Source organism: Electrona antarctica (assembly GCF_951216825.1).
Source record: "Electrona antarctica genome assembly, chromosome: 1".
Lineage (NCBI taxonomy): Eukaryota > Metazoa > Chordata > Actinopteri > Myctophiformes > Myctophidae > Electrona > Electrona antarctica.
In genome coordinates this window covers 51,957,243-51,984,467 of record NC_136806.1, presented here as the reverse complement: position 1 = coordinate 51,984,467, position 27,225 = coordinate 51,957,243, and the positions used below count along the sequence as shown (strand labels likewise).

Here is a 27,225-nt window from a genome sequence, read left to right as displayed (position 1 = left end):
TGGCTTATTTCTACCCTATAATGTTTTCAGATACATATTTTAGCGTGATGATTAAGTTGAAACCGAGTAATACACTCTGGATGTTATCTTGAATGGGAATAAAAACGGAGGATTTCTGTAATCAGTAGCAGCTGTGTTTGCCTGTTTGGACGGATTTGGAGAAATGGGGAATTAAACGGGTGAGCTTCATTTTTATTGGCTTTTATCGATGTGGGCCTCGACACGTCATCACGCAGCACGTTTTCGTTTTCAGGAAGTAATACAAAATATATTTGTATGGACTTTTGATATAAAAACACACAAAAATTAGAATGTTCCCATTTTTTTGGCATCCATTGTTAGGTATGCCCATATGATGACCACGGAGATGGTCTAAAAGTGTGAAAAACGTATTTTTCATTTCACTACACCTTTAATACAATTAGAGAGGACTTTTCTGTTTGGGTGAATGGGCTGTCAATGGGAAGTTGCACCTAGTTAGCACCTCGCTATCAAGGTGGACTGAATATCGTCAATGCAGGCCTTGCATGAATTATATCACTTCCTATGTTGACATTCATTCAATTCATTTGAGTGATCTAGTCGACAATGTGGGAACGCAACCTGACAGAAATCAGAAAGGGTATACTCTACATTCTACAAGATCAACCTCCACACCAGCTGATTCAAATGAATGATCAATGGCTCTTGTCTTGACACAGGCACTTAGCAGTAGAGTAGCCTCCCGTCTTGTGTTTCATTCTGACTGCATGGCTGCTGCTGTGACACGTAGGCTACCTGCTCTCTGCATTGCGTGCTTGTTAAGTCAGTGCTTGATAATGAGCATTGCATGATTATTCATTTGAATAAGCTGTGTGGAGAGGGAGACCTTTTATAGAGTAAGTTGCTTGCTGCGTTTGGCTACCTGGCCCAGCTACTGTATACTGTAATTAAATGTTGAATTATATAATAATATATAATTAATATAATACTTGTCATTAACATTTGGACAAAAGATATGGAGGTCGTCATTTACATTCCTGCCCTGATTTGTGTTCCAATTCTGGCCCCCTACACAAACATAATTGACCCAAAGGCATTAACGATCACTATGCTTTTAACATATCTTTCCCCCCATTGCCTGTATAGCCTTTTCGTACGCGCAACACTAAGATTGTCATGACGTGCCACACATACACAATAATGGAGGGAGGTGTGATAATAATTGAGGTGTGATCCTCGTGGAGATGTGTTCCATTGAGTGACCATTTCTAGTTTTCACTGTAGCAGCAGCCGGTAGCTTGACAAAAGCGTAGTCGTGGAGGAACATCAACATCAAAATACTGAGTTTGAGTGCAGTTTATCCATCTCACAAATAAATAATTCTCCACCTTCATCCATTTGTAGCTTTCACAGTCCTGCTTTATTCAGTGACTCGATGACATGTCCCCCTCAGCCACATTATACCAACCATTACAAAGTAGCTTCAATGTAGCTACTTTAAATAAGTATTTTTTAGTTAGTAGCTATCTAGCTTCTTATTTAGAAAGAGAGTTTTAGTGTAGCTCAGTTACCTTTTATGAATAATAGTACTACTAGCTAGCATAGGTAGCCTACATTTTAAAATTACAGTATCTTGTAACATTGATGATGTCATTCCTGAGTCTACTCCATTGGCCCCATGTGCATTTTTGAGGGGCGCTAGCCCCTCCTATATGCACAGCTTTGGCAGCGGAAGCCACGGGTGTCTTTCTCACAGAATTACCAGTCTGGTAACTGCCTTTCTGACAGAATTACCATCGGATTAATGCATTTCTGATAGAAATGCAGTGTGGTAAATGCATTCCTGAACACTAACCCCTAACCTCACAGACTCCGCCGCGGTCTAAAACGTTATTTTATCATCAAATTTAGAAGAACTGAATGTAACTATACCAACAAGAAGTTTACTGCAGGAAAGAAATATCCTGGTTTGAAACTTATCAGTTTATGAAGCTTACAGACTAAGCACCCCTTTGGTGCAAAATACATTTGAAAAAGCCAATACCTTTTTTTTTATACTTCTTTTGTTATGCTGATGAAGCTCTAGGCTGAGCTCTGTGAACCGTATACATCATCATGAACAAAAGCAGAAAAGCATGAAAAGAAACAAACATGAGAAAGAAAGAAAGAAAGAAATTAAAACAGACATCAGAGAGAGGAGATTACAAGGGTGAAATTGTGGTTGAGGGGGGGAGAACACAATATTCCATGTGATCTCGCACCTGAGCAGGACTATATGAACGAAGCAAGCAAGGCAGTTGTTTTATTGCTTTTCCCTCAAATGATATTTTCCCTCGAGAGGAAGAATCCAAGTACCAGTGAGGAGAAGGACGATCTGGTGTGACATGTAGTGGTGAACATGTCTCACACACACACACACACACACACACACACACACACACACACACACACGCACATGACCAAACACTTGAGGTCACAAACTTGTTTGACTGACAGCAGGTGAAAGAGAACACTGCTATAGTTTCAGTTATAGTGTATTCCCCTGTGAAAACAAAAGAAACGCTCGCACACCGTTGGGGGCCCCAATTAAAAAACGCCTTTACTGCACCTGTGATGTTTTGAGCGTGCGCTCTTCATCAAACAGAAGTGACAACAGTCACCCCCCTATGTGTTGTTTTCATCTTTCAAGTGCCTGATTGTTATTGGTTATGTGTTGAGTTGAAAAGCTGTCTGATGATGTCAACATGCATCCTATGTGATCATGTTGATTGTTGCGACTGTAGGTCACAGATTACTATGAAAACTTATATTTTTTACTTTTAACCTCTTAACTAAGCTAGTAAGCTGGGATACAGATCTTATCATGTCAGGGTGTCTTACTGGAATAAGAAGGGTGGTGTCTCACTTCACTTCAGTCTGATGAAGAAAGCAAGCCCGAAACGTTGCAGCACTCAGTAGCCAGTAGGTACAATTTTTCAAAATCCACATGGCAGATCCACAAAAGAAGGTAGTCCGCATTATAGGGGAACAGAACCACACGGGGGGAGGTACGAGGTACTCCACCATAGGAAAAACAGTCTGTCAAAGGAATGTATTCCAGCATGGCAGGCAGGCCAGCCTGATGACAGGTGGTGTTCAGGCCTTGATAAACAGGCTAAGAAATACATAAAGTACATAAAGGAACTGCATAGAAAAGGTTTGTTTGACACAAGAGAAATCAGATGTTTGCCCCGGGGACCCAAACTAGTGAAAATAGCAGATCTACAAGCTCACAACACGTCGATTAGTGCCATGTTATGAGCTTGCAGATCTGCAATTTTCACTACTTCTATAAACATTTGTTTTCTAATATAGGGCATTGCTTTGATTATGTTTATTTTATTCATGAAATTCTTTTTGGAAAAATCTTGCGACCCACAAATAGATCCGAGACCCACAAATGGGTTCCCGACCCTGACCCACAGTGATTTAACTTTAAGGGTTCACGATTTTCAACATTATCTATATATTTGTTGTAAGGGCTATTTTTTTTAGGACTGTAGGACACAACCATCTCTTCACTTCCCGGTTTTGAGCCACTACCCTCATGACAAGCAGGGTTAATAGAATGGTATCTATACTGTAGTAGGCCATATGGGTGTGTCAGGCATGGATGATGCCAGCCCGATGCTGCGACGCCATGCCTGCAATGCATCATGGGTATTGTAGGAACACAGAGAATGGCCTAAACATGCAGACAGAAAGGGGGGTGACTACAGGGCCGGTCCTGAGCAATCTGGCGCCCCGAGCAGGATTCCCCCCCCCCCCCCCCCCCCCCCCCCCAACAACGACACTGATATACAGTACAACATTGATTGCTTTTATAGTGTTTGACCAAAAAATTGGGGAGGCACTGGGGGGACACTATGGAGGCACTGTGGAGGCACTGGGGGGACACTAGGGAGGCACTGGGGAGGCACTGCGGGGGACACTGGGCACTGGGGAGACACTGGGAAGGCACTGTGCAGCCCCCCCCCCCCCCCCCCCCCCCCCATGGTGCCCGACGCGGCTGTTTCGTCGGCCTGTAGGAAGGGCTGGGCCTGGGTGACAATTGTTTCTCTTTTAACATGTGTTTTCTGTTGATCTTTCCTCTATAGGCGGATAAGGATTACAGAGGCAGCGTTAGACCCTTTGTCAACTTCAACGCCAAGCATGATGCAGAGATCCTCCACAAGGCCATGAAAGGAATCGGTCAGTTACTTTCCTGATTTTCATATATATTGGCCACATCTTTTTTATGCCTAACTGTAATGTGCGGATGCATAATGCAAGCCTGTTTATGTTTCATTAATCAATTTTCATTAGTCCACTACTCTGGTCAGGTCATTAAAGATAGATAGATTCTTTATTTATGTGTCATGCACCCAAGGTGCCCAGCCCACATGGACTTATAGGACACACCATACAAATCATTGCTTCAATATTGCATAAGTGTACCAAAAAGTGTACCAAAAACAACACTTTTTTTATTTGTTTTTCTTCACACAAACAAAACATTCTGCCCTTTTCCCCACGCTTTGCATCAAAAATCTGCTAAAGCAAAAATACCTTTCCTAAAGCAAAATTCCAGTTTTTCGTAGTCCTCTAACCAGAAAAAGTTAACACAGATGGTTGTCATTTTACAAAATAATACAGGTCTTAATTCTTCATATAATGGGCGGTAAAACAAAAAATGAATTTTATTTTCAATTTCTTTCAAATCACACACTGTCCTCCTCAGGAGTACCAATGAATCTATCATTAACATCTATGTATTCCACATTTCCACATTACACATTTCATATAAGTATAGATTATTTGGAATTTACCCCAATGCTGATACCTACCTAGTAGACAGACTTGCTGCACAAATTCAACCATGCAATCTAAGCAAAAATGACACCATAACTTGCACCATCTGTCACTGGCATAGTTAACTGGCATAGCCTTGGGTAGGCAACCAGGACTGGGGGAGATAATGCGCAAGAATATTAGAATCAGACACGTGCAGAGAGTGTTATAGAGAGGCAGGGGCTGAAATCCCATAAGAGAGGGCACTTGTTGCCCAAAATAGCGGAAATAGCAGATCTACAAGCTCACAACGCGCTGCAACGCGTTGAGAGCTTGTAGATCAGCTATACTCTTTATCTACTGGAGATGCAGGTGTAACGACATGGATTTCGAAAACAGAGAGAAAAAAAAAACAATTCTCCTGAATGCTGCCTTCCGGTATGGTATGGCATGGAAAGGAGAGGGAGTGGCATTTGCATTCATTTCACCATGGTAAATGCTGCATTCGTGGGCTACTCTGGTTAATGGGCAGTTGTTTTACAGACGGGTAAAAGGGCAGGGACTGAAGCCCCCTTTGATGTCTATGTGTGCAAGTCCCTGATTAGAATATTCAACAATAGCAACAACGACACTGATATACAGTACAACAACACTGATTGCTTTTATAGTGTTTGACCTCTGACCTCTCCATCTCTCAAGTGACCTAATGCCCACTACAGCATGTGGGAAAGCATAATTACAATATTTTGTCCTTTCACAGTTACTGTCAATCAGCTGGGCCCCCCCACGTAATCAATGTGGTATAGTTTTGAGTACATGCTAATTCGCAATGCAATGGTGCAGCCTATACTCAGACATTGGTTCAAACCCCATTAAGACCCAAAGCCGATTCTAAAAATGTCTTCTAACAGTTTTGTGAAAGACTTATGTTGCTATATATCAGTGGTTGTCTCAAACCTTTTCATGTCAAGGACTCCAAGGAAAGTCTATATGTATATATGGCCCCGGACCCCCCCATCTCAAAATATTTGGTTGCAGTGACAGGAGAAAAGATTTGAATTAGAAATGTTTGGTTTAAAAAATAAATAATAATAATAATAATAAATACTTATACCTATCAATTACACACCCCATGAAGCCTTGAATTGAAATAAAGGATTTTTTGTTTTTGTAGAATTCCTAAGCCAATCATTTGATGACCGGGTCATTCAGTAGGAGACTCAATAGGAGACTTGGAGACTCGCCGTTTATTGGCTTAGGAATGCGACAAAAACACAAAAAAATGTGGGGTGTGTGATAGAAAATAAGACAAACAACTCCTTTCACCGTGCTGGTCTGGTCCATGATGATCCAATCCCTGTTGATCCTTCTCCCCCGCCCATCGTGAACTGTATCTCGTTGCTTATACAACCTGTACTGTCAAACAACAGAGCATAAAGAAATCTCTAAAATAAATCTGGAAGTGAATGGGAGAAGATCGCAATCAACCAGTGAGCCGCCTGTCTTCCCAGGCCTCATAACAGCACTGTTGTGACCCCCCGGGGGGTCTGACTCTGTGGCTCTGTGGTATAATTATGCCTTATGTAACGTATCAGTTTGACCCCCCGGGGAAATAAATGACGCATGGCTTGTTTTTCTTTTCCTCCACTGTTCTTCAACAAAGGCGCCGGTGATTTTTTTTTTAAAGGCACTATTGATTTCTACTGTAGATCAGTTTATCTCATCGTTTCACAACATGTTAGTCCAGGAGACTGCTTTCAGAGAGGTCAGGGCTTTATTTAGATTTTGTGCACATCGGTGTTTTTGGCAGCAATTTTAGATTTTGGTTTTAGTCATATAGTCTTTTGAATTGTTTTCCTTTTTTTAGTTTTCCTAGTTTTAGTCACATTGTAGTCACCAGGAATGTCTTAGTGTCTAGTTTTAGTCGACTAAATCTACGGCTGATTCAGTCGACTAAAATGTCGACTAAAACGTCTTAGTTTTACAGTCGACAAAAACAACACTGGTGCACATCTGTCAGTAAGTCATATAGTCAGGGGATATTAATACAATCTGGGAATTACACTTCTTCACCATGTGTTTGTGAAGGTGTCTACTAACACATCCAACATTGGTTTCTATTCAGCCACCCTAGGGGAATGTTTGACAGCTGCTGAAAGTTGGGGTACCATCAACAACCAATACAAGGCAAAATGTTCTGAATTTCATTACACTTTAAGTATGACATGTCAAACTAGGGGGTTTTCATGATTCTGAACCCATTCCAAGCATTCGTTTTGCATGAAAAACACTCCTTGGGCTAAATTCGGCCATATCCACTTGTGCCCAAATGTGCTGACCTCATCACATTTGTGACGACGGCTGTTAGTATAGACACCTTTACAAACACATTGGTGAAGACATTTCTTGGTAAGAAATGTATTCCCAGATTTTACATTATTCTGGACAATATTCTCGGACTAATACTCTTATTCTGCAGTCAGTGCAGTGTGTACTATAAATGGATGCAAAGACAAGGTCCCCACAGTCTTTCTATAATACCTGTGTAAGTACAGAATAACTATACATGCCACTATGATGTATTTATTGTGTAAGTATAATGCATTGTTACATTCTCCAGCATGCAGTTTGCTTGCTTTTGCAAATTGAGACACAGGATTGAATCTCTTAATCAGTGGGTATTTAATCCCATTGCCATTCCCATTCCCCAACATCGATATCATGTTGTAACACATGGGGCAGAGATGCGAAACAGACGTAAGATTTGTATAACATTTAGACAACAGTTGGCTGTTGTTCAAGCATTCTTGACAAGCAGCACTGGATGGCCCAACAACATAATAAGACACACACTTAAAGGGATAGTTCAGATTTTTTTAACTTAAGTTTTATGAAATACTTGCCATTAATATAGTGGTTGCAACTGTATTAATTGATTGCCCGAGTCCTGTGGTGGGAGTTCTGCTCTGGTTTTGGTGAAATATCAAGTAGTTCCGGTCATTTTGTGGGGGGCACTGGGGGCCACGCAGTAAAAGTAAATGAATCCACTAAACTAACGTCATTTGTATTGTTGACCTATTTCTAAAATATTAGTGCAACTTCCGTTCTTTTTTTACCCCTCTATCACACAGAACTATGTTTTTTCTGTCCATATCACTACGCCCAAAAAATAGTTCCATGTGATAGAGGGGTCAAAGTTGAACGAAAGTCGCGCTAATATTTTAGAAATAGGTCAACAATACAAATTACGTTCGTTTTGTGGATTAATTTACTTTTACTGCGTGGCCCCAGTGCCCCCCACAAATTGACCGGAACTACTTAATATTGACCAAAACCAGAGCAGAACTCCCACCATGGGACTCGGGCAATCAATTAATACAGTTGCAACCACTATATTAATGACAAGTATTTCATACAACTTAAGTAAAAAAAAAGCTGAACTATCCCTTTAAGCATCCTGTGTGTCTCAGGAGGATCAGCACTGGACAGCACAAAGGGTGGCTTTAAGTCCGATCAATAGGTTCAGCACTGGACAGCGCTGTGGCAGCTTGATCCCGGACAAGCTCCCATATGTCATCGCCTCTCCATTAGGCTAAGGCTCAACAGAGAGTGTATGTTATACAAGCACACCACAACTGGAGATGCCAACACATTCAGCTTTTTCTTTTAACAAAAAAGAAACAAACATACCGAATAAAAGGACAAAAGATGGGGAAGCTAAATAAAACTTTCCCCTTATCCAACCAGATCAGAACATAATTAACTACCCAAACTAAACCTGAAAACTACACTATACTGCTAAATGCAACATACCAGAGAATCTTCCCTAAAGACATTGGCGGAATAGAAAAACAAAAGACGGATATAATTATCCACAACACTGGTGCTGTTTCTGCTTCCTCTTGCACTGCTTTCAACTTGAGAGAGAGAGAGAGAGAGAGAGAGAGAGAGAGAGAGAGAGAGAGAGAGAGAGAGAGAGAGAGAGAGAGAGAGAGAGAGAGAGAGAGAGAGAGAGAGAGAGAGAGAGAGAGAGAGAGAGAGAGAGAGAGAGAGAGAGAGAGAGAGAGAGAGAGAGAGAGAGAGAGAGAGAGAGAGAGAGAGAGAGAGAGACTCACAAGATACATGCTAAAAGTTAGTATACTATAGCTATACTTTACACAAGATGTAATTTACACACAAGTCGAGAGGAAACCCTTGTTGGGAAAAGCAGCAGTTCAACACCACCTGAGAGACCTATATGTCTCTCAGGTCTCAGGCGGCTACAAAGCTATACAGGCTACCGTTCTTTTCAATGGAAGCCAGCTATAGATAGCTTTATTGTCCTTCAACAATACATGAAAATGCATAACTGAACGAAACTCCGTTTGCCAGTGTGGCCGCGGCTGCCCCCCCCCCCCTACATGAAAACCCCCGACTTAGTTTGTAGCTGCTACAAAATCTACAAAGCTACAGCGTACACGTTGAGCTGCCTTCCAAGCTGCAAAATGACCACAATTCCTGCTTGTAAAGGGGGAAACTAATTATTTCCGCCAGCCAGTGTTCTTTGTAACCACCAGGGTTTTTTTTTTTAAATTGCCATGACTATATATTTTCAGAATGGTGAGGAAGGAATCCTGAATCAGGCGAGCCTATACATTTAGATTAAAAAGAACAAAAAAAAAACAGCATTCCAGGCTGTGTTGATTTTGACGGCAAATTTTGATTTAGTTTTAGTCATAGCCTTTTGAATGAAAAAAATATCAAATTTGAGTAATATTAGTAATAATAGTCATCTGATTTTTTTTTGTTTGAGTCTAGTATAGTATCCCCCAACTACACAGTTTGTGTCGACTAAAATGTATATTGGCAGGCGTAGATTTTCACTTGGTTGCATGCTGAAAATAGCCAATCTACAAGCTATCTGCTATTTTCAGAACGCAACCAAACATAAAAACTCTTTTAGTTCTACTGGATCTCTTCTCCCTAACATTTTAGTCTAGTTTTTATGTGTTGATGAAATTGTCAATATATTTAGCCTTAGTTTTAGTCATCATTTTAGTTTTCGTCAGTGGAAAAAGGTAGTCGACAAACATTTTTGTCATATAGTTTTAGTCTACAAAATCAACTCTTCCATGCAGGGTGTGCAACGGTGCTTTCATCTCTGAACCTTAATTTAATAATGTTTTTTTTTCTTCGCACATTACATACATACATACCAGTGTTGTTTTTGGCAGCAAGTTTGGATTTTAGTTTTAGTCATAGTCTCTTCAATAGCTTCCATTTTCGTCACATTTTAGTCACCTGGAATGTTTTAGTGTTAGTCTAGTTTTAGTCGACTAAATCTACGGTTGATTTAGTCGACTAAAATGCCGTCGTAATGGCTGATTTTACACTTGCTGAAAATAGCCGATCTACAAGCTCACAACGCGTCGCGAGCTATTTTCAGCATGCAACCAAGTGTAAAATGACATACTGGATCTCTTGTCCACTAGTCCCTTCCTAACATTTTAGTCTAGTTTTTATTTCTTGACGAAATCTTCGAAATATTTAGTCTTAGTTTTAGTCATCATAGCTTAGTTTTCATTTAGTTTCTACTTAGTTTTCGTCAGTGGAAAAAGGTAGTCGACGAACATTTTTCCTCATAGTATTAGTCGAGGAAAACAACACCTTATTTTATTTCTCTCTCTATCATCAGGCACGGACGAAGACATGATTCTCATGATTCTGACCGCTCGCTGCAACGATCAGCGCCAGCAAATTAAAGCGACGTACAAGAAGGCCTACGGAAAGGTACGCTGCACGCACCCGCTTGGGGACCTGGAGCGGGTCAATACACGGGTCACATGGGCTATACCGTGGCCTGTCCTCCACTCTCAATCAGCCGCATGATGACGCATGATGCACGGCCCCGAGGCTGCAGCATGGCAGAGGGCTCGGCCATCCATCCACGGAGGCTCGTTGTCCCATGGAGTGCGCTGCAGGGACGTGCAGAGAGTGTTAAGCCCAAACCACACCGATGCAACTCATTGAGTTGCATTAGTCTACCTTTAAAAAACGTTTTGTCCCAACCCGACCCTTTGGTGTGGTTTGGGCTTTAGAGATATAGCCTGGCTCCAGCCCTGAATCGCTAGCCACGCCCATTAAGAAAATATGTTCTGGCGATTCAGGTCTGGACTCAGTCTCTGCCTATACGGCGGCGTCAGTGTCGTTCGAAGATCCGAACGCAGCATCTGATTGGCCATCAGCCCCGTCACTCAACAGCGTCAGACAACAAACATGGCTGCCCCCCACTGCGGTAACTCACGACTGTATCAATCTGGCTATTAAATCGACGTATGATACATAGTTTCTTTACAGACACGAGAGGTTTTATAAACATCATCATCCGACATATTTTACCGCTTTTCTTTACATGCTCATTGGCTGTGTTTGTTTGGTTAGCAAACGGGTTAGCCATAGCCTCATGATTGACAACAAAACTGCTGCCGTGGGGAGGGCTTTCAGTCTGAATTATGAAGTGAAACGAAATGAAAATTCCGACTGAGTGTCAGGCTACTTTAGAGAGGCAAGGGCTGAAATCCCGTAAGAGAGGGTACCTTTGGACAAAATAGCTAAAATAGCTGATCTACAAGCTCTCAAAGAGAGCTTGTAGATCAGATATTCCCCGGGGGGCGCAACCCAGCACTCTTTATCTACTGGAGATGCGGTGTGTAACGACATGGATTTCTAAACACATTTGTTCAACGCAAAATGCTGCGTTCAAGTTCAGGAGACTTCGGGGGGAAAAAAAGCAATTCTCCTGAACGCTGCCAATACATTTAAACACGTATGGCATGGAAAGGAAAGGAGTGGCGTTTCTTTCACACCATCAGTAAATGCTGCATTCATGGTCTGGGGAGGGCAGTTGTTTTAAATACGGTAGAAAGGGCAGGGGCTGAAGCCCCCTTTGATGTCTATGTGTGCACGTCCTTGGTGTGCTGCTTCATAGGCTTCACACGCACGCACGCACGCACGCACACTCGCACGCACGCCAATACAACCTGCACCCCCCCAAATCAGTCTTCACACTCACAACAAAAACACGTATAAGTGCATGCCCTCATATAGTACTTTACAAAGCTCCATACTGTAAGTACTGTAGGCTTACACACACACACACACACACACACACACACACACACACACACACACACACACACGCGCACCCGCATGCAGGCTATAGGGACACGTGTTTCCTTCTCACTGAGAACAGGCCTCACCACCACCAGGAATGCCCAAATCTGTGATTAACTGTACATAAAAATCAATTTTAGACGCAGCCCTCAATGAGTGATGTGATGCTGGGCCCTATAATAAATATTGTTATGGGGCCATTTTCTAGGTTATGCTTGTCTTAGGGTTAGATGGCAGTCCAAATGATGTCTGTCTCTCTGTCTCAGTCTCTCTCTCTCGGAGCTCTTTAAACCTCAAACCTCAAAACCGTTTGACTTTGGTTATTATCTTTTTTTGAATGATAGCGAAAGGATGCCTTGTCCTAGAACGTTTTAGAGACTGACTATACTATACTATACTAGAAGGCTTTCTTACCTTTATTTGTAGTTGTTACGTCCCCACCAAAGAGGTCCAGGTGTTATTTTGTGCAAAAGCGCATTATTAGCTATTTCCCCTACCATAAACTCTCAATGAATTGCATTGCATTGAATTGAATGGGGCATCGGGGTGTTGTGCTAATTCGCTTATTTCCATCGCTCAAAAAAATATTTTTTTATATATCCTCTCTTCATAATGTAAATAGTATCCCAAGCGGCACACTTTACTACTTATGTCGATGGAAATAAGCAAATTAGCACAAAAACCCAACCCCCATTGAGGGCTTATGGTAGGGGAAATAGATAATAATGCACTTTTGCACAAAATAACACCTGGACCTCTTTGGTGAGGACGTAACAACTACAAATAAAGGTAAGAAAGCCTTCTAGCATGGAATTCTCCTTTAAGGAATTGGTGGAAGGATGAAAAAGTATGTAATATTGTTTTTCCACAAGTGATCCTATAGTGTCTCCTTCTCCTTCTGGGTAGTATGTGGTATAGTAGTAACAGCAGCAGCAGTATTTGTGTTATGTTACTATTACTTGTTTTATACTGTATTATATCTCTGCTGTCCGGAGGAAACCTCATAACTCCAAAATGTTCATTTTTCAGGAAATGAAAAATTATACATTTTTAATGGAAATGAATAAAACCTTATATATTTTTAAACGTTGCAATACTGCCTCGTCAAAGTTGGTGTTGTGACATTATATGTTATCAATTACTTGCATGAGAAGGAGAGAGGTGGTGGAGTTAGCTGTTTTAGCAGACAATTTGAGGGTCCAATGGAGTTAATGTCCAATGCGTTTTTTTTTTTACTACTTTCCATTGGTTCAATATTTTCGAAACAACACACAGACCTAAAGGGTTCAATAGCACTGATTTGTGGGAAAAAAACATAAACCTAAAAAAAATGGAGTTTGAGGTTTCCTCCGGACAGCAACGCCATCATTAATTTGTCCACAGGATCTTGAAAAGGCTCTGAAATCGGAGTTAGGAGGGCTGTTTGAGGACCTTATTGTGGCCTTGATGTTACCGACCGTCCAGTACGATGCTGCTAAACTGCACAAGGCCCTGAAGGTAACTATTTTTAGAGTAATGCTTGAATTATACTTAATTGCATCATGGCTGTGTCACTCACGAATATAGCCATTCTACAAGCTCACATGCGTTGATTGAGGCTTGTGAAGCGGCTATTTTCGGCGTTCTACGTCTCTTAATCAGGCTTATTATTATGTTCTTCAAAGTGCTCTTTTCCAGGACAAACACAGCATGTTGCCTTATTTTATTTCATGGAAAGATATAAATGAGTACAGGCCACAAATGAGTCCGAATCAAGAAGATTAACATGACAATGACAACATTTCACTCATTAAATACTAATTTTAGTGTGGACAGAGATGCAGGACAAATGGATACCGGAGAACTCGCCAGTTTACCAAGTCGCCGTGGCGAAAATTCTTCATCAATGTCTTCATCGTTATGCTAACATCCTGTCTTCATCAGTGTAGTCAAACTCACAGATGTTATAGTTCATTTACAAAGTGATCAAATTATTTTGTGCAATTAAATGGTCAGCTAGATGATGACAAAAAGGTGAGTACGTGAATACCAATGATAAGTAGGCCTATAACCATTTCAGGATATTGTTTACTAATGAATTGTATTGTTTCGGTACTTTGGTGTTTAAACTTTTAGCATTCCTACTTTCTCTCTCTCTCTCTCTCTCTCTCTCTCTCTCTGTCAATTCAATGCAATTTAAATGAAGGTGAAGACGTCAAACTAAAATGCACTAAACCGCGGCGAGTTGGTAAACTGGCGAGTTCTCCGGATATACCGGACAAATACATGAAGGCATAATGTTTACAATACACTGCTTGCATTGGCAACAAACAATGCAGCACAGTATCGTACATATACAGTAGAGTCACAACAACAACAAGCAATATACTGTACAGGTGACGGCAGGATTTAATAATGATGACTTCCCTCTAGACCACATTGTAATGACAGCCATTATTCATGTGCCCTCAGGACTATGCTTATGGGTTAGAGGTCAGGGCAGTTTGTCTTTGAGCTGCTACAGTATATTGCCCTCCACTGTGTCCCAAACAGTGGGTTAAATCAGGACCCATTTGTGGGTCGTGGTGGACACATTTTATGGGTCGCAGGGCTAATTTCCCTTTATAATTTTGTTTCCTATCATACGTTTTGTTTTTAATTATTATTTGGGCGGGTGGGTAAAAAATATTTTTCAAAAAGAATTTCATGAATAAATGAAAAAAAGAAAATCCATGGATAATAATACAAAAAAAAAAAAAAAACTTTAATAGTGGAAAATATCTGATCTACAAGCTCATACAACATTGCGCAACCTCGCAAAGCAACGTGTTGTGAGCTTGTAGATCTGCTATTTTCACTATACTTTGGATCCCGGTGCAAACATCTCATTTCTCTTTTGGGTCTTGAGCTAAAACATCTGGGAACCACTGACTGCACTGCTCTATTATCTCTGTGTATAGGAGGTACAGATGGAGATACCTTATTATGCGACGGTTGGTTTATATGTATTCATGAACTCCGTGAGTGTGATCCCTGGGAGCTTAATTTGACAACTATGGACTGTAAAAAGTCCTACTGTAAGGCCTCTTGTGTGAGAGAGATGACAGGGGCCAAAATAAACCAAACAAATCAATATTCAGGTTAAAAGCTAACAACAACCATTTGAATGAAAATTGCTGGATGGATATGAAAAAGGATGTGATGTTGTTGTAATGACAGCCATTATTCATGTGGCCTTCAGGGCAATGCTGGGTTAGGTCAGGGCAGCTGTTTGTCTTTGAGCTACTCTATTATTGTCTCTGTGTAGTCGATGGGGCGGATGGGGATAACCTTACATGTGTTGGTTGGTTCAGTATACAGTATGTATTTATGTGAGCCCTGGGAGGTACTTAAAGCACAACACACTGCATTGTCACACCCTATAATATCGCCCAATTTAATTAAACGTTGCATCAACAAACTCCCCCAGGCAGCACCTGAGGTCTTTGACATTTTATCATCTGAACATACAGTATAGAACATGATCTGTATATTGTTGGTACGGTATTAGGCAACACCTGAGGTTTTTATGTTTTAGTTTTACAATGTAAAGAATCGGCCATCATGCAAACTCTCTTCTATGCCATTGCAATGTATAATATGCAGTTCATTATTTGCTTGTTGCTTTCTACTCTCCAAATTACACGTCTCTCAATACCAACATTGTTTGCAGGGATTTCAAACTATATTTCTACCGTTCTTTTCTTTCATTCAACAACCGTGCTAATGTAGCAGGGAGAGAAAGACTGTAGCTCGAAGTCCCTGCCATTAACGATGCATTTTCGAGTTTCCGACTGCTCGCCTTCGAGACACATGCTCAAATAAGTAGACAGAAATGGTGTCATCTAGTGAGCATTAATGAGGAGAACCGAAATATGGAGATGTGGTTGAAAAAAAGGTCTCATATGCGTCACTCTCTAGAAAAACATCTCAGCAGACGCTCTGCAGATTTCATCCAGATGTTCTGCTTGGTTCTCCAGGGAGCCGGTACTGATGACGAGGTGCTGATTGAGATTATGGCCTCGAGGAACAATGAAGAGATCAAGAACATCTGCAAAGTCTACAAGAAAGGTACGCTTGTCTTGCGGCTCAGCAGAGGTGGAAAGTAACTAAGTACATTTGCTTTAAGTACTGTACTGTACTGCACATGTAATACTACGCAAACATTAAGCAAAAATAGGCAAACATTTGGCAAAAACACAATCTCACAAGGTGCGAAATTGTGGTCTTGTAGTTTGGTTATTTTCAGCGTTTAATTTTGTGTACAGGGAAAAATGAAGTGTGCCAATATAAACTCTACACAGGGTATAGGATACCATATAGTCAACAACAGTATACAAGTACTTGAATTGATCACTGGCATTAAAGTAAACTCATGACGGATTATTATTGTTTTATTATTGTATTATACTTTTATCTTTAAGGGAAACTCTAATGCGTTCTATGTGCATTTCAGTGAATTGTTGATGGTTACCTGTTAGAAACAACAATATTAATAGTACAATAATCCATGCAGGCATTTCCCTTTCTGTCTGTGTCAGCGTTTATCTGTGCTCCGGCAATTCCCATTTCCCAGCATTTTGTGGGCAAGTATCGAACAAGTAGTTTTGTCATCATTATTACGAGTGTTAATTTAACTCTTGAGTGTAAAAACAGACACTTTAAGAGTTGTTAACCCATTTTTGTGCGGGAACCCCTTTTGGTGTTTTAAGCATTATGTTATACTTTAGCTATTGAAAAAATTGCAGATCTACAAGCTCATAGCGCGGCACCGAGTGCCGCGCTATGAACTTGTAGGTCTGCTATTTTTGAAAAACTGAAAATGTGCCTCAAATCTTTGAATATATATTCTTTCAGAGTTTCAGTTTTTAACTCAAATCTTTGCTTCTGGGGGGTCCCTGGAACAACATATTTTCAGATGGGGGTCGGCGGCATATTACATAATAATTTGTGGGGTCCTTGACATGAAATATCGAGAACCACTGATATAGAAACATGAGGTTTCTCAGAAAAAATGACATTTTAAAAAGACATTTTTTAAATGTTGACGTCAGGCCTAAAGGGGTAATTAGCACTTGACTGTGGGCTATACCGTTTTTTTTTCCTGGTACGGTATCAGCACCCTTTTATTTTCCACTGGAATAGCTGAGTAGTTATGTACGTCACTGGCAAATCAAGTGTAATGAAAACCTCGACATTAGCATCTTGGGGCACTATCATAAATAGTATATATACGTATCCTGTATTGAATCATGATGAAGAAAAAAAACCAACATTCGATACTGTACCATTGTGGGAACCGCTCTATGCTTTTATGTGACTGGGGGGTGAGGGGGGTACACAATTCATAGCCTACTAGCAAGCACCAAGGCAGGGGCCAGAGCCAAAAAGTCTTGGGCTATATGAGCCGGACAGAAGAGAAGGCCAGGCCATCCGCTAGCCTTGCTAATCGAATATGTGCGGTCGGTCGGAGACCTTCTGAAAAACAGAAGCTTGGCCCTGCACTTGGGTCGATTGCAGCCTTTGATGGCTTACCGTTAGTGAGAAGTGTAAGCAATCTTCCTTCCCTTCTTCTCTTGTTTCCTTCCCAGAGTATTCTAACAAGCTGGAAAAAGATATCTGCGGAGACACCTCAGGCCACTACCAAAAACTACTGGTGATCCTATGCCAGGTAAACGGGGAGAATGTGACAACGAGAGGGGTGGGGGGGGGGGAGGAGGCGGTGGAAAGACGTATACGAGAAGCGTGACGGCGATTAAGTGAGAGAGGGTGAACAGGAGAGGACAGCTGGAACGACAGATCTTTCCTTTCCTGTTAATTAGAGTCTCTAATCAGGATGCCATTAGAAAGTCATTTGAGGTTTGGGTGGAAATTAGGGAATGAAGGAGAAGGGGGTTGGAGGAGTACGTGCCACTATAACTATGACGCTGTAAATGTCAACACAAGGTGGAAAGGGAGGAGGGGTAGGAGAGGGGGTAGGGGGGGGGGCAGAATTATTAGGAGATGGCAGAGGAAACCCGAGGGTGATCGAGGGAGCAGGGGAGAGAGTGATGATGCACTACAACCACCACGTCTCAGGTGTAAGTTGGTCTTAAGAGGCAGACATGTAATCATGGGTCGTATACCACTCAGTATATAGTAATGTAATCTTCCTGTGGTCGTCTGATCTGACAAGCATGAGATCACTTCACCACGTTTCCAATCACGTCTGACCTTCTGCTTTCTGTAGTACATCCATCGGTCTATCTACTATGGTAAATCTGTCTGTTTGTTTGTGTCTGTCTGACTCTGTTTGTCTGTCTGTCTGTCTGTCTGTCTGTCTGTCTGTCTGTGTGTGTGTGTGTGTGTGTGTGTGTGTGTGTGTGTGTGTGTATTGATTTGGCCATCAAGGGCAGCAGAGAGGAGGAGGTAGAAGAAGACAAGGTTGAGAAAGACGCCAAGGTAAGGACCTAAAGCGACACAGTTTTAAATTCAAATTCAGATTTTAGTTTAGCATTTTTCAATAATACTTAGTTAAAATGCAGGGGGACGACAAGGTAGGCTTATTTCTAAGTTTTGCATAATCTGACTCATAAAGTAACTCATTATGGTTAAACAGTGCCCCCTGTCACTTGTGAGAAGCAATAGAACATCAATGTGACGTCACCACCGCTCCCCCTATTAGCTGCTGTGAGGCTCTGCCTTTGAGCTCATTATATCTGTCTTCTTGTTTGTGTAGAAACAATACTTCAGTCGCTGCCACATGTGTTTTGCAATAGTTCCACATGCAAGAGAGAGCTATTTTAAAGAAAATAATGTATGTTTTAAAAGAAAGGGCAATATAACGAGGGCATGGCCAAAAATAATTCAATTGGAAACTCAAATTGGAAACTTTTAAAATGTCAACATGTTATCTTATCGGTAGTACCAGCTGTTGCTGGAAGCTGGTCTCCAGAGAGAGGTAAAGGCCATGGGAGCTCTGGGCGCATCGCAGTCTTAGATTAATGAGAGATCAATAGATTTAGAGACGTCCTGATGGAATGGAAAATCCTGTTTGTTCAGAACCATTATTGAATTTTGATCTGACTACAAAATGTCTTCTAAATCCTTACAGTTTTCCAAAAAAAATAATTAAATACAAAATAAATCTTTATATCCGTTGTGCTCAAACTTTTTCAGGCCAAGGGCCCCCAATATTAAATGTATTTGGCCGTGGACCCCCATCTCAAAATATTTTTTGGAACATGAGGCCGTAAACATTAATAAGCTGTCCATCCAGACAAGATCAAGCTACTGCATACTGCATCATTAATACAGGTTAATATGAACAACACTTCACTGTGGGTTTACCCCATAATAACTGAAAAAGAAGAAAAAAATCACTAAACACACTGTGCGTGTGTGTGTGCGTGCATGCGTGCGTCTGCATGTGTGTGTTTGTTTAATTTCAGGACTTGTTTAAAGCTGGCGAGGGCAAGGTTGGCACAGATGAGGAGAAATTTGTCAACATCCTTGGCAACAGGAGCTTTGAGCATCTTAGATTAGGTAGGTGTGTGTGTGTGTGGTTGTGCATGCATGTGTGCATGGCCGCGGGAAGATGTTTACAGTAGGAGGTGCTGCACGCTTAGTAGGAATTTTCACGCATTTTCACGCAGAAAAGTGGCTTTTAAAGTGGCCTCTCCACACGCATGAGCAAACTGACACAGGCAATTAACCAGGATAAGGCGCCGATATTGTGATACAGCATATGTATTAGTCCATTAACAGAAATCTGTTTTGATTAAAATTATTATTATTTTCCCCCTCCTGTCCGAGGGGGGGCTGTGCCTGGGCGGAGAGGGTGCTCCAGCCCCCCCAGCACCCCTACTTCCCTCAGCCATGCATGTGTGCGTGCATGACATTGATTGATTGAATAATTGACAGTTTAAGAGTACAGCAGTGTGTTTAAAAAAGCCAAATGCATAATCTCAAAAATGCAAATTAAAGGCTTGTTTCCTGTGGCCCAGGTAAACATACAACATCAAGACAAGCAACAATATGAAAAAAATGAAAGACATCGTATACAAAATCATATATAGAATATGCATTTCAGGGTCACGGTGGCACAGTCTGTAGTGTTGTTGCCTCACAGCTAGAAGGTCCTGGGTTCGATTCCCACTGGGGACGCTGTGGGCGCTGGGGGCGTGTTCCCTCCTTCGTGTCATCAGTGCCCATACCCGAGGTGGGGTTGGCGAAAGGGCCTTTCTGTGTGGAGTTTGCATGTTCTCCCCGTGTCCCCTAGGGTAGGTACCCTCACAAAAACATGCAGTAATCCTGGTCTCTAAACTACCGCCTGATGGAGGGGAAAGGAACTGGTCGGAATAACGTGTTCCTTCCACGCGCTACGTCCGGCCGGGGAAACTCTCCCCTGTCAGGTGAAAAGAAGCAGCTTGGCCTCCTCATGCATAGAAGGAAGCATGAGGTCAGTCCCTATTCTGGGATATGCGTTCAGCAACAAATAACAGCGAAGCTCACAACATGTTGTACTATGACGTTGTGAGCTTGTATATCGGCCATTAGGTGGGATAACAAAAGCAGAGGCATGGATTTCGCCCATCATCATCATCATCCATAGGACATCAAAACCTCACCATTTTAGTTTAGATCGCTGAGTTGGAATAACATCCACAGTTCCACACCCAATGGCATTGTCTCGTTTCCCCCACAGTGATGGCTGCCTACAAGAAGATATCTGGGAATGAACTCCTAGATATTATTGAAGGCGAGACCACTGGGAACTTGGAGAACTTGATGCTTGCTATTGGTAAGACCGTTGTTGTACTACTGGGATAATGGTAGAGGCATTTATGTTTGTATATTTGAATGAAATACAGCAACTACATTGTTAGCCATTTATTTTATTGGGGACAGTTAAGCAGCACATCTGACAAGAAAATCTTTGCACATAGTCACCTTTTTTTCCACAAAGCATCACAGAAACACAAACATAAAAGCAACAACGTACCAAACCAGGACAAAAAATATCTACAAGCGTTGTGAGATCGTAGATCAGCTATATAAATCTTTACATTGTAGGTTAAAGAGAGGTCAATGTGGCAAACATTTCATATTCATTATTAATATGGTAACAATGTGTCTTTTCATTCATTCATGTATTCATTCATTCATTCAATCATTCACATTTCCCACAGTGAAATGTGCAATGAATCTCCCAGCCTATTTTGCAGAGGAATTGCGTGCTACTATGAGGGTAAGTATCTGTTTCCACTGTGTTCATATAAGGCTACTATTTTTGACCCAAGTGCTAAAGTTTAGTCTGACGAAGAGAAACAAAGAAACAGTTGCTGCTCAATCACTCTCTGATTGCATAATTTATTGATTGTATTCACTCATCCTGTCTTGGTCTTATCAAGTATCAAACCAGAGCTCGTGTTAGGTTCAATAAATTATAGGAACATGAGAAGTGGTGTGGACCGTGGAGTGTAAAAGAAAATAATAATCTGTGATTAACGCTCAAAGAACAAAAGTGGGAGATAAGATAACCATGATGGATGATGGAGGATGTTCAAATCTAGTCAAAGCTTAGCTGAGTATAGTAAATTCAAGTAAAACCTGTGCACAATGGTCGTTAAGTTCGGAATCAAATTGCTCAAAATCCAGGCAGAAAATCAGGTATAAGCATTTTTCAAAATGGCGGAGGGCGGAGTTACTGGTCAAAGTGACAGATGTGTTCCCCATGAGTCAAGGAACACGTGGGAACAAGACTTTTTGCCAAAACGACGTGCTATTTGGCATGACCCTCTACCATACTCAAGTATGTGACGCTGCATATATGTATTATTGGCAGAAGAAGAATTTTCACAAAACAGGCTCATAAAACCTTCATTTATGCACTTATAAAATGTACTTCAGATTTTTTGTTCATATAAGTGTGTAGAAACTTTCGTGCATTTCCATCAAAGATCCTGGGAGGAGATAGATTTGAACAGTTTTTCATATAATTCAAAATGGCGGGTGATCAAAGGTCGAAAGAAAGAACACGATACTTGTCGGCATGAGGAGACACGTGTGTGTCAAAGTTTCATTGCCGACGGTCAAACGGTTCATGAGCTATGCGCGTTCAAAGTGTGCATTTTCAATTGAGTGCTATAGCGCCACCCTTTGGAAAATGGTCGTGGGCTTCGCATCCTCACCGTTTGGCATGTTTCGCGAAAAACCGACTGCAAGAAGTCCCTTCGGGCTTGGTCCCTTAAAAATAAATCTGTTCACTTCTCTGACACTTGTCTTTCCTGTACTTTTCCTTTCCTGTTGATATGCCGGTACTGTCAACTAAAAGCTGCTGATGTTGTGTTTGTGTGCAGCGTGCCGGGACCGATGACGACACTCTGATGAGGATCATGGTGTCCAGGAGCGAGGTGGACATGCAGGACATCAAAGCCTACTTCACAAAGAAGTTTGGACAATCGCTCTATACCTGTATCAAGGTACTGTACACCAGGCAACAAAGTAATGGACATTCTATCTGTATGCCTATCAAGGTACTGTACACCACCAGACCACAAAGTAGTGATGGGTCTTACTAAAATGGTATGTAATCTCTGGGAATTTACCGAAAAAGTGAGTGCTGGGAGTAATAATTATTGCAAATGGGTGTAGAACTAGAATCTCTACTCCACTTCTTTCCCCGCCTCGACTTCCTTGACATCCGTCATCTAACCCAATGCATTTCAAATCACTTGCTGGACATAATGGATATGCTTCAGTTCCACACCACTCATGTCAGAGCGGTGATGGAGAGAACAGTTGATTTCCTTCCAAAGCTTTGCTCAGATTTATTCAACAGATTTATTTGTTTTTCCCCCAAGATCAGTGCATTATTACTGTCTCCACCAGCCGAAGGCATGGGGAGAGTATGTTTTGCACTCTGTGCGTGTGCGCGCCTGTGTACAGCCTTTTTTTATTTTATATTTTTATGGAGGGACAGACAGTAGGCTGACAGGAAATGGGGAGAGAGATGGGGGGATGACATTCAGTAAAGGCCGTCAGGATTTGGAGTCGAACCCGCGGCACACTGCCAGACTGGATTACCAGCCAAGGTTCCTGGACAGCTGAGCCACGGCCCAGGGATCTCCGGCACCGTTAAAACCCAGTCGATGCCAAACTTTGCACACACTCTCCCTGGATGCCAACGACGAACCTCTTCCCCAAATGTTCCAGAACGGCCTGTTATAGCACCACTATGAGGCAGCTTTTCATCATTTTTATCTATAACTGCACCGATCTGTGTGAAACGTTGCATGCACACTCCCCAGAGGCCAAGGACAAACCTTTGACCTGCATTTTTCACATCTGCCTTTTATAGCGCCACCATGAGGCAGACTTTTATAAAACACATTTTTTTATTTTTGTCCAAAAATCCCGCAAATCGTTACACAGTATCTCTATAGTCATGGCTGACGAATATATCCCACCCTTTTCACATTGGCCTGTTATAGTCAGAGCTTCATCTTTGGCATCCAGGGAGTGTGTGTGCAAAGTTTGGTATCGACCGGGTTAACGGTGCCGGAGATTAACAGACGGACACACACGGACGGACGGACGGACGGACGGACGGACGGACAGCAAAACATACTCTCCCCATGCCTTCGGCTGGCGGAGACAATAAACAAACGCGTATAAAACACTAAAACACAGTTGTCAAAAGCCAATGAATCCAAGTGGAGACTACAAAACTCTCAAGCTGTATTAAAATATACACGGTATAAACAATGTATGAAAATATATCTAAAACGATCTTATAACAATATCATATTAACACTAAGATCTTATAATAATAATATATTAACACTAGTATTTGCCCTATTCTTGCAATACTGATGACTCGATCTGTGATAGTAATTACTTCATAAAACTAGTTCATATATACATTTATATATAGGCCTAACCTTATTGTAAGTCAACATTCCTTTATTTTAATGTATCATTTCAGAATTCCAGAAGACATTTTTAGTGTCAGGCTGTCAGCTCCACAGTTAGTGTCCCTCTTAAACCTCAACATGTAATTGCTACATATAAAAATAAATGTGAAATGAAGAAGAGAAGACGAGGAAGCCTTAAATTGCTTTCTCATTGACTCTGGTGTATCTTGAAATGATATAATAGGATGTTGTTAGCTGTCAACAGCCTACAGAGAAGGCCTCGACACATAAGTTGTTTGTTCGTCCTGAATTCAAAGTAGAGAGAGAGAGAAAAACAAAACGCCGCAGATCTGTGTCTTTACACCGTGATCTACTATTATGTCATAGACATACAAAGCCTCCTGGGACTCATTAGCTGAATCTGCCAGCCAGCACAATGGAGACTCAAATTATGTGACAGGTATTTTATTCAGGTCAGTTGCACTTGCGCAGGTACAAGCACGTGAAGATTATGTATAGGCTGCACCTTTGCTTTCCTAGACATGCTGTAGATATGTGTACATATAGTACATGTTTTTCCTTGGAAATAAACCAAAAACACAAGTTCATGACAGCTCGAGATTAATCATATTTTGGCAGTCGATAGGCTGTCTGTCATAAATTCAGTTTGTGCTACTTCACTGCTCTTCACAATTACCGGATGTTTTACCTCAGAAATAGAGATTCATTAGTACATACACCACTATGTATCAAAATCCCATTTTTTTTTTTTTGACAACTTGTCATAAGACCGACATTATTCTTGGAGCTGACAGCTCCTGACCTGACAGTCTGTCTATCATAATATTTAAATGTTCTCTCCACAGTTGTTGAGGACAACATGTACTATACCGTAGAAATAGTCTCAAACACCCAGCATCATGTATCACAAAGTTTTTTGCGGTTGACAGCATGTCTGTTTGCCATGTAGTTGGCTCCCCTTATGTATCAGAACCTGAAATGATGTGCTCCGCTGGAAAAAACAAACAAATAACAAATAGGCCTATCAAATCCTAGTGTTTGTGTTTTGGTCAGACATGCAGACAAGACGAGAACAAACAAAAACAGTAGACACAAACACAATGTTTGTAAATACACCAAAGATGCGATTATAATCTTATTTCTAATGGATGAAGCCTTGGCCTGGAAGAGAGGTGGTCTCCAACCTTCTTAGAGTGTTTCAACCCTCAACCACTATACTCTCCAGTTGGCAGGTCAGCAGTGATTGGTCAAGTCACTGCCCCTCTCCTCCAGGCTTCCAGCTATAGACGAATGCGCGGAGGGGCACCGGCTACTGTATAGCATTGGCCACACTTGGCTAACAGGGAAGTCCGCATCCTGCAAACCAGTGCTGAACACCCCCCCACCCGCCCCGCCCCCCCCCCCCCCGCGGATCCGCCCACTGTCCATTCTCTCACTCCAGAACAAATGCCAGAACCAACAGGAGGCTCTCTCTGCCTTGTGTGTTCTTAGGCGACTGCAGGCACTGAGAGGTCTCTAGAACTATGGTTTGCCTCTACTCCTGCCTATAGGGTCCTCCTACGACGTAGGAGGTGAGACGTCTGTGCGGTGTACATGCGTCCATCCTTGTCCACGCTTGGCCTTACTCTGGTGTATTTGAGTCAAGGAAGCCTTCCCTGAGTGTGTGTCACTGTCGTTGTTGTCGTTGAATCTGTCCTATCGAGTCTCTCTTCCTCCCCTTCTCCTCTCGGGAGACTCTGGGGGTATTGCTCATCTGTACGTTCTGCAGCTTGCTTGGTGCCCTCTTGCGAGTGCTGCAACAGGGGTTACCCCGGCAGTCTTTCCTGGAGGCCAGCTGTCTCTCCAGCATCACCGACCTTCCTCGGTTTCCATCCAGACTTTAAACAAATAAAACAAAAAACAAACACGAGATTATGCATGATGAACTCAACATTAATTAGCCTATTATGATGATGGTAAAAGTATAAGTACCAGACACAATTCCAAAGTTGAGCACAATAACAATCAGCAGTCAATAGTCAGTCAACACGCAGGAGTCAAGATGACCCCGTAGGACCCCAGATGTTCTCAAATATTGCTGAATTAGACCTACAGTTCCTGAGAAGTGAATCGGCGTCTGTAGTGCTGACCCTTTCTGACCCTGACCCTTTCATTTGGTGTTTTTTTTCTTTCTTTCTATGGATTGGTCGCCATTTCCTGTATCCGTCGTTTCAAAAATAAAGGCTCTCCAGCAGTTCCTAGAGAGTATGCGCGTGACATCATCATCAAACCAGGAAGTTATGCAGGAACGCCTACTGAGTGGCAAAAAACTACTTTCTGGCCTTGACAGCCCATACATCCAAACAGAAAAGTCCTATCTGATTGCATTAAACATTAAACAATGTTAAACTCACTTTGCCTGTTGCTTTGCCACTCGATGTGCCACTCGATGTGCCATTCACTTTAAGCATGCGCATACCCTCTATACAGTCCAGCCATGTACAATGTAGGCATTTAATCCAGAGTGATTTACAGTACTCTACTACTCTTTGGTTTCTTTCCCCTGCAGGAGGATACAGATGGAGACTACTGTAAGGCTCTGTGCTACCTCTGTGGTGGACAGGACTAAAGTAATGACCACACGTTGGACATTACACGGTGCCTACAGTGACGCTGGATGATGTCCTGTGATGGCCACTGCAAGACAAAGCTATATGTGAGATGAGGCTATCAATTCATAATTGCTAATACTCTCTTGAGTTTATGCTGTTGATTGAATAAGGTAAATTAGGTTGCTTGTAATTGTTGTCATACATGTTATCAGTAGTTGGAGTGCATTCTATTAAACTCTCTTGATGTGTACTTTAGCTTACAAATATATCACTAAAACCTGCTCTAAACATCTCTGGGAGAATCTGTTTTTAATAAAGTTCAGCGCTGTCATTCCAACTATAAAGCAAATTGAATGTTTATTTATTAGTAACATAACTAAGTTGTTTGGCATTCGTTCACTCATAAAGCTGCCATGGCTGTGGAACACTTAATTCCACAAGTAAATTGTTGCCTCAGCATATGCTTTATCAGCATAATGCTTTATCAATGCCTTTACCCCATGGCTATGTGCCTTCATAACACAATGCCTTCATAACACAACACCAAAACAATGTCATCACATTCACCACACGCACACGCACGCGCACACCACACGCACACACACACACACACACACACACACACACACACACACACACACACACACACACACTCACACACTTTGGGAACATTTGTCATATATTTAGTCAACAAAATGAACACTGGTTGTTAGCATAATGAAATGAAACGGCTGAATTGACCCAGTTCATTCATA

General features: G+C 41.7%; 1 protein-coding gene across 2 annotated transcripts; it reads left to right on the top strand.

The window, feature by feature from the left end:
* The first annotated feature begins 171 nt into the window (after window positions 1-171).
* On the top strand, window positions 172-26,751 carry anxa5a (annexin A5a). 2 transcript variants are annotated; one of them, XM_079509505.1, is made up of 12 exons: window positions 172-179; window positions 4,119-4,212; window positions 10,466-10,560; window positions 13,327-13,440; window positions 15,942-16,032; window positions 17,553-17,632; window positions 18,352-18,402; window positions 19,392-19,485; window positions 20,648-20,743; window positions 21,132-21,190; window positions 22,302-22,424; window positions 26,428-26,751. In XM_079509505.1, exons 2-12 carry the CDS (start codon window positions 4,200-4,202, stop codon window positions 26,485-26,487), a joined length of 876 nt encoding a protein of 291 aa, XP_079365631.1. In that variant the 5' UTR covers window positions 172-179; window positions 4,119-4,199; the 3' UTR covers window positions 26,488-26,751. The 2 variants fall into 2 exon arrangements, with proteins under 2 accessions (XP_079365631.1, XP_079365630.1); XM_079509504.1 differs by lacking the exon at window positions 172-179 and adding an exon at window positions 743-878.
* Window positions 26,752-27,225: the final 474 nt, after the last annotated feature.

What these genes read in the sequence shown, in the direction of transcription:
- anxa5a (XM_079509505.1), top strand. An exon ending in ACAAGAAGGCCTACGGAAAG is followed by an intron (nt 10,561 to 13,326) that starts GTACGCTGCACG and finishes ATTTGTCCACAG; the next exon opens with GATCTTGAAAAGGCTCTGAA. An exon ending in TACTGGTGATCCTATGCCAG is followed by an intron (nt 17,633 to 18,351) that starts GTAAACGGGGAG and finishes TTGGCCATCAAG; the next exon opens with GGCAGCAGAGAGGAGGAGGT.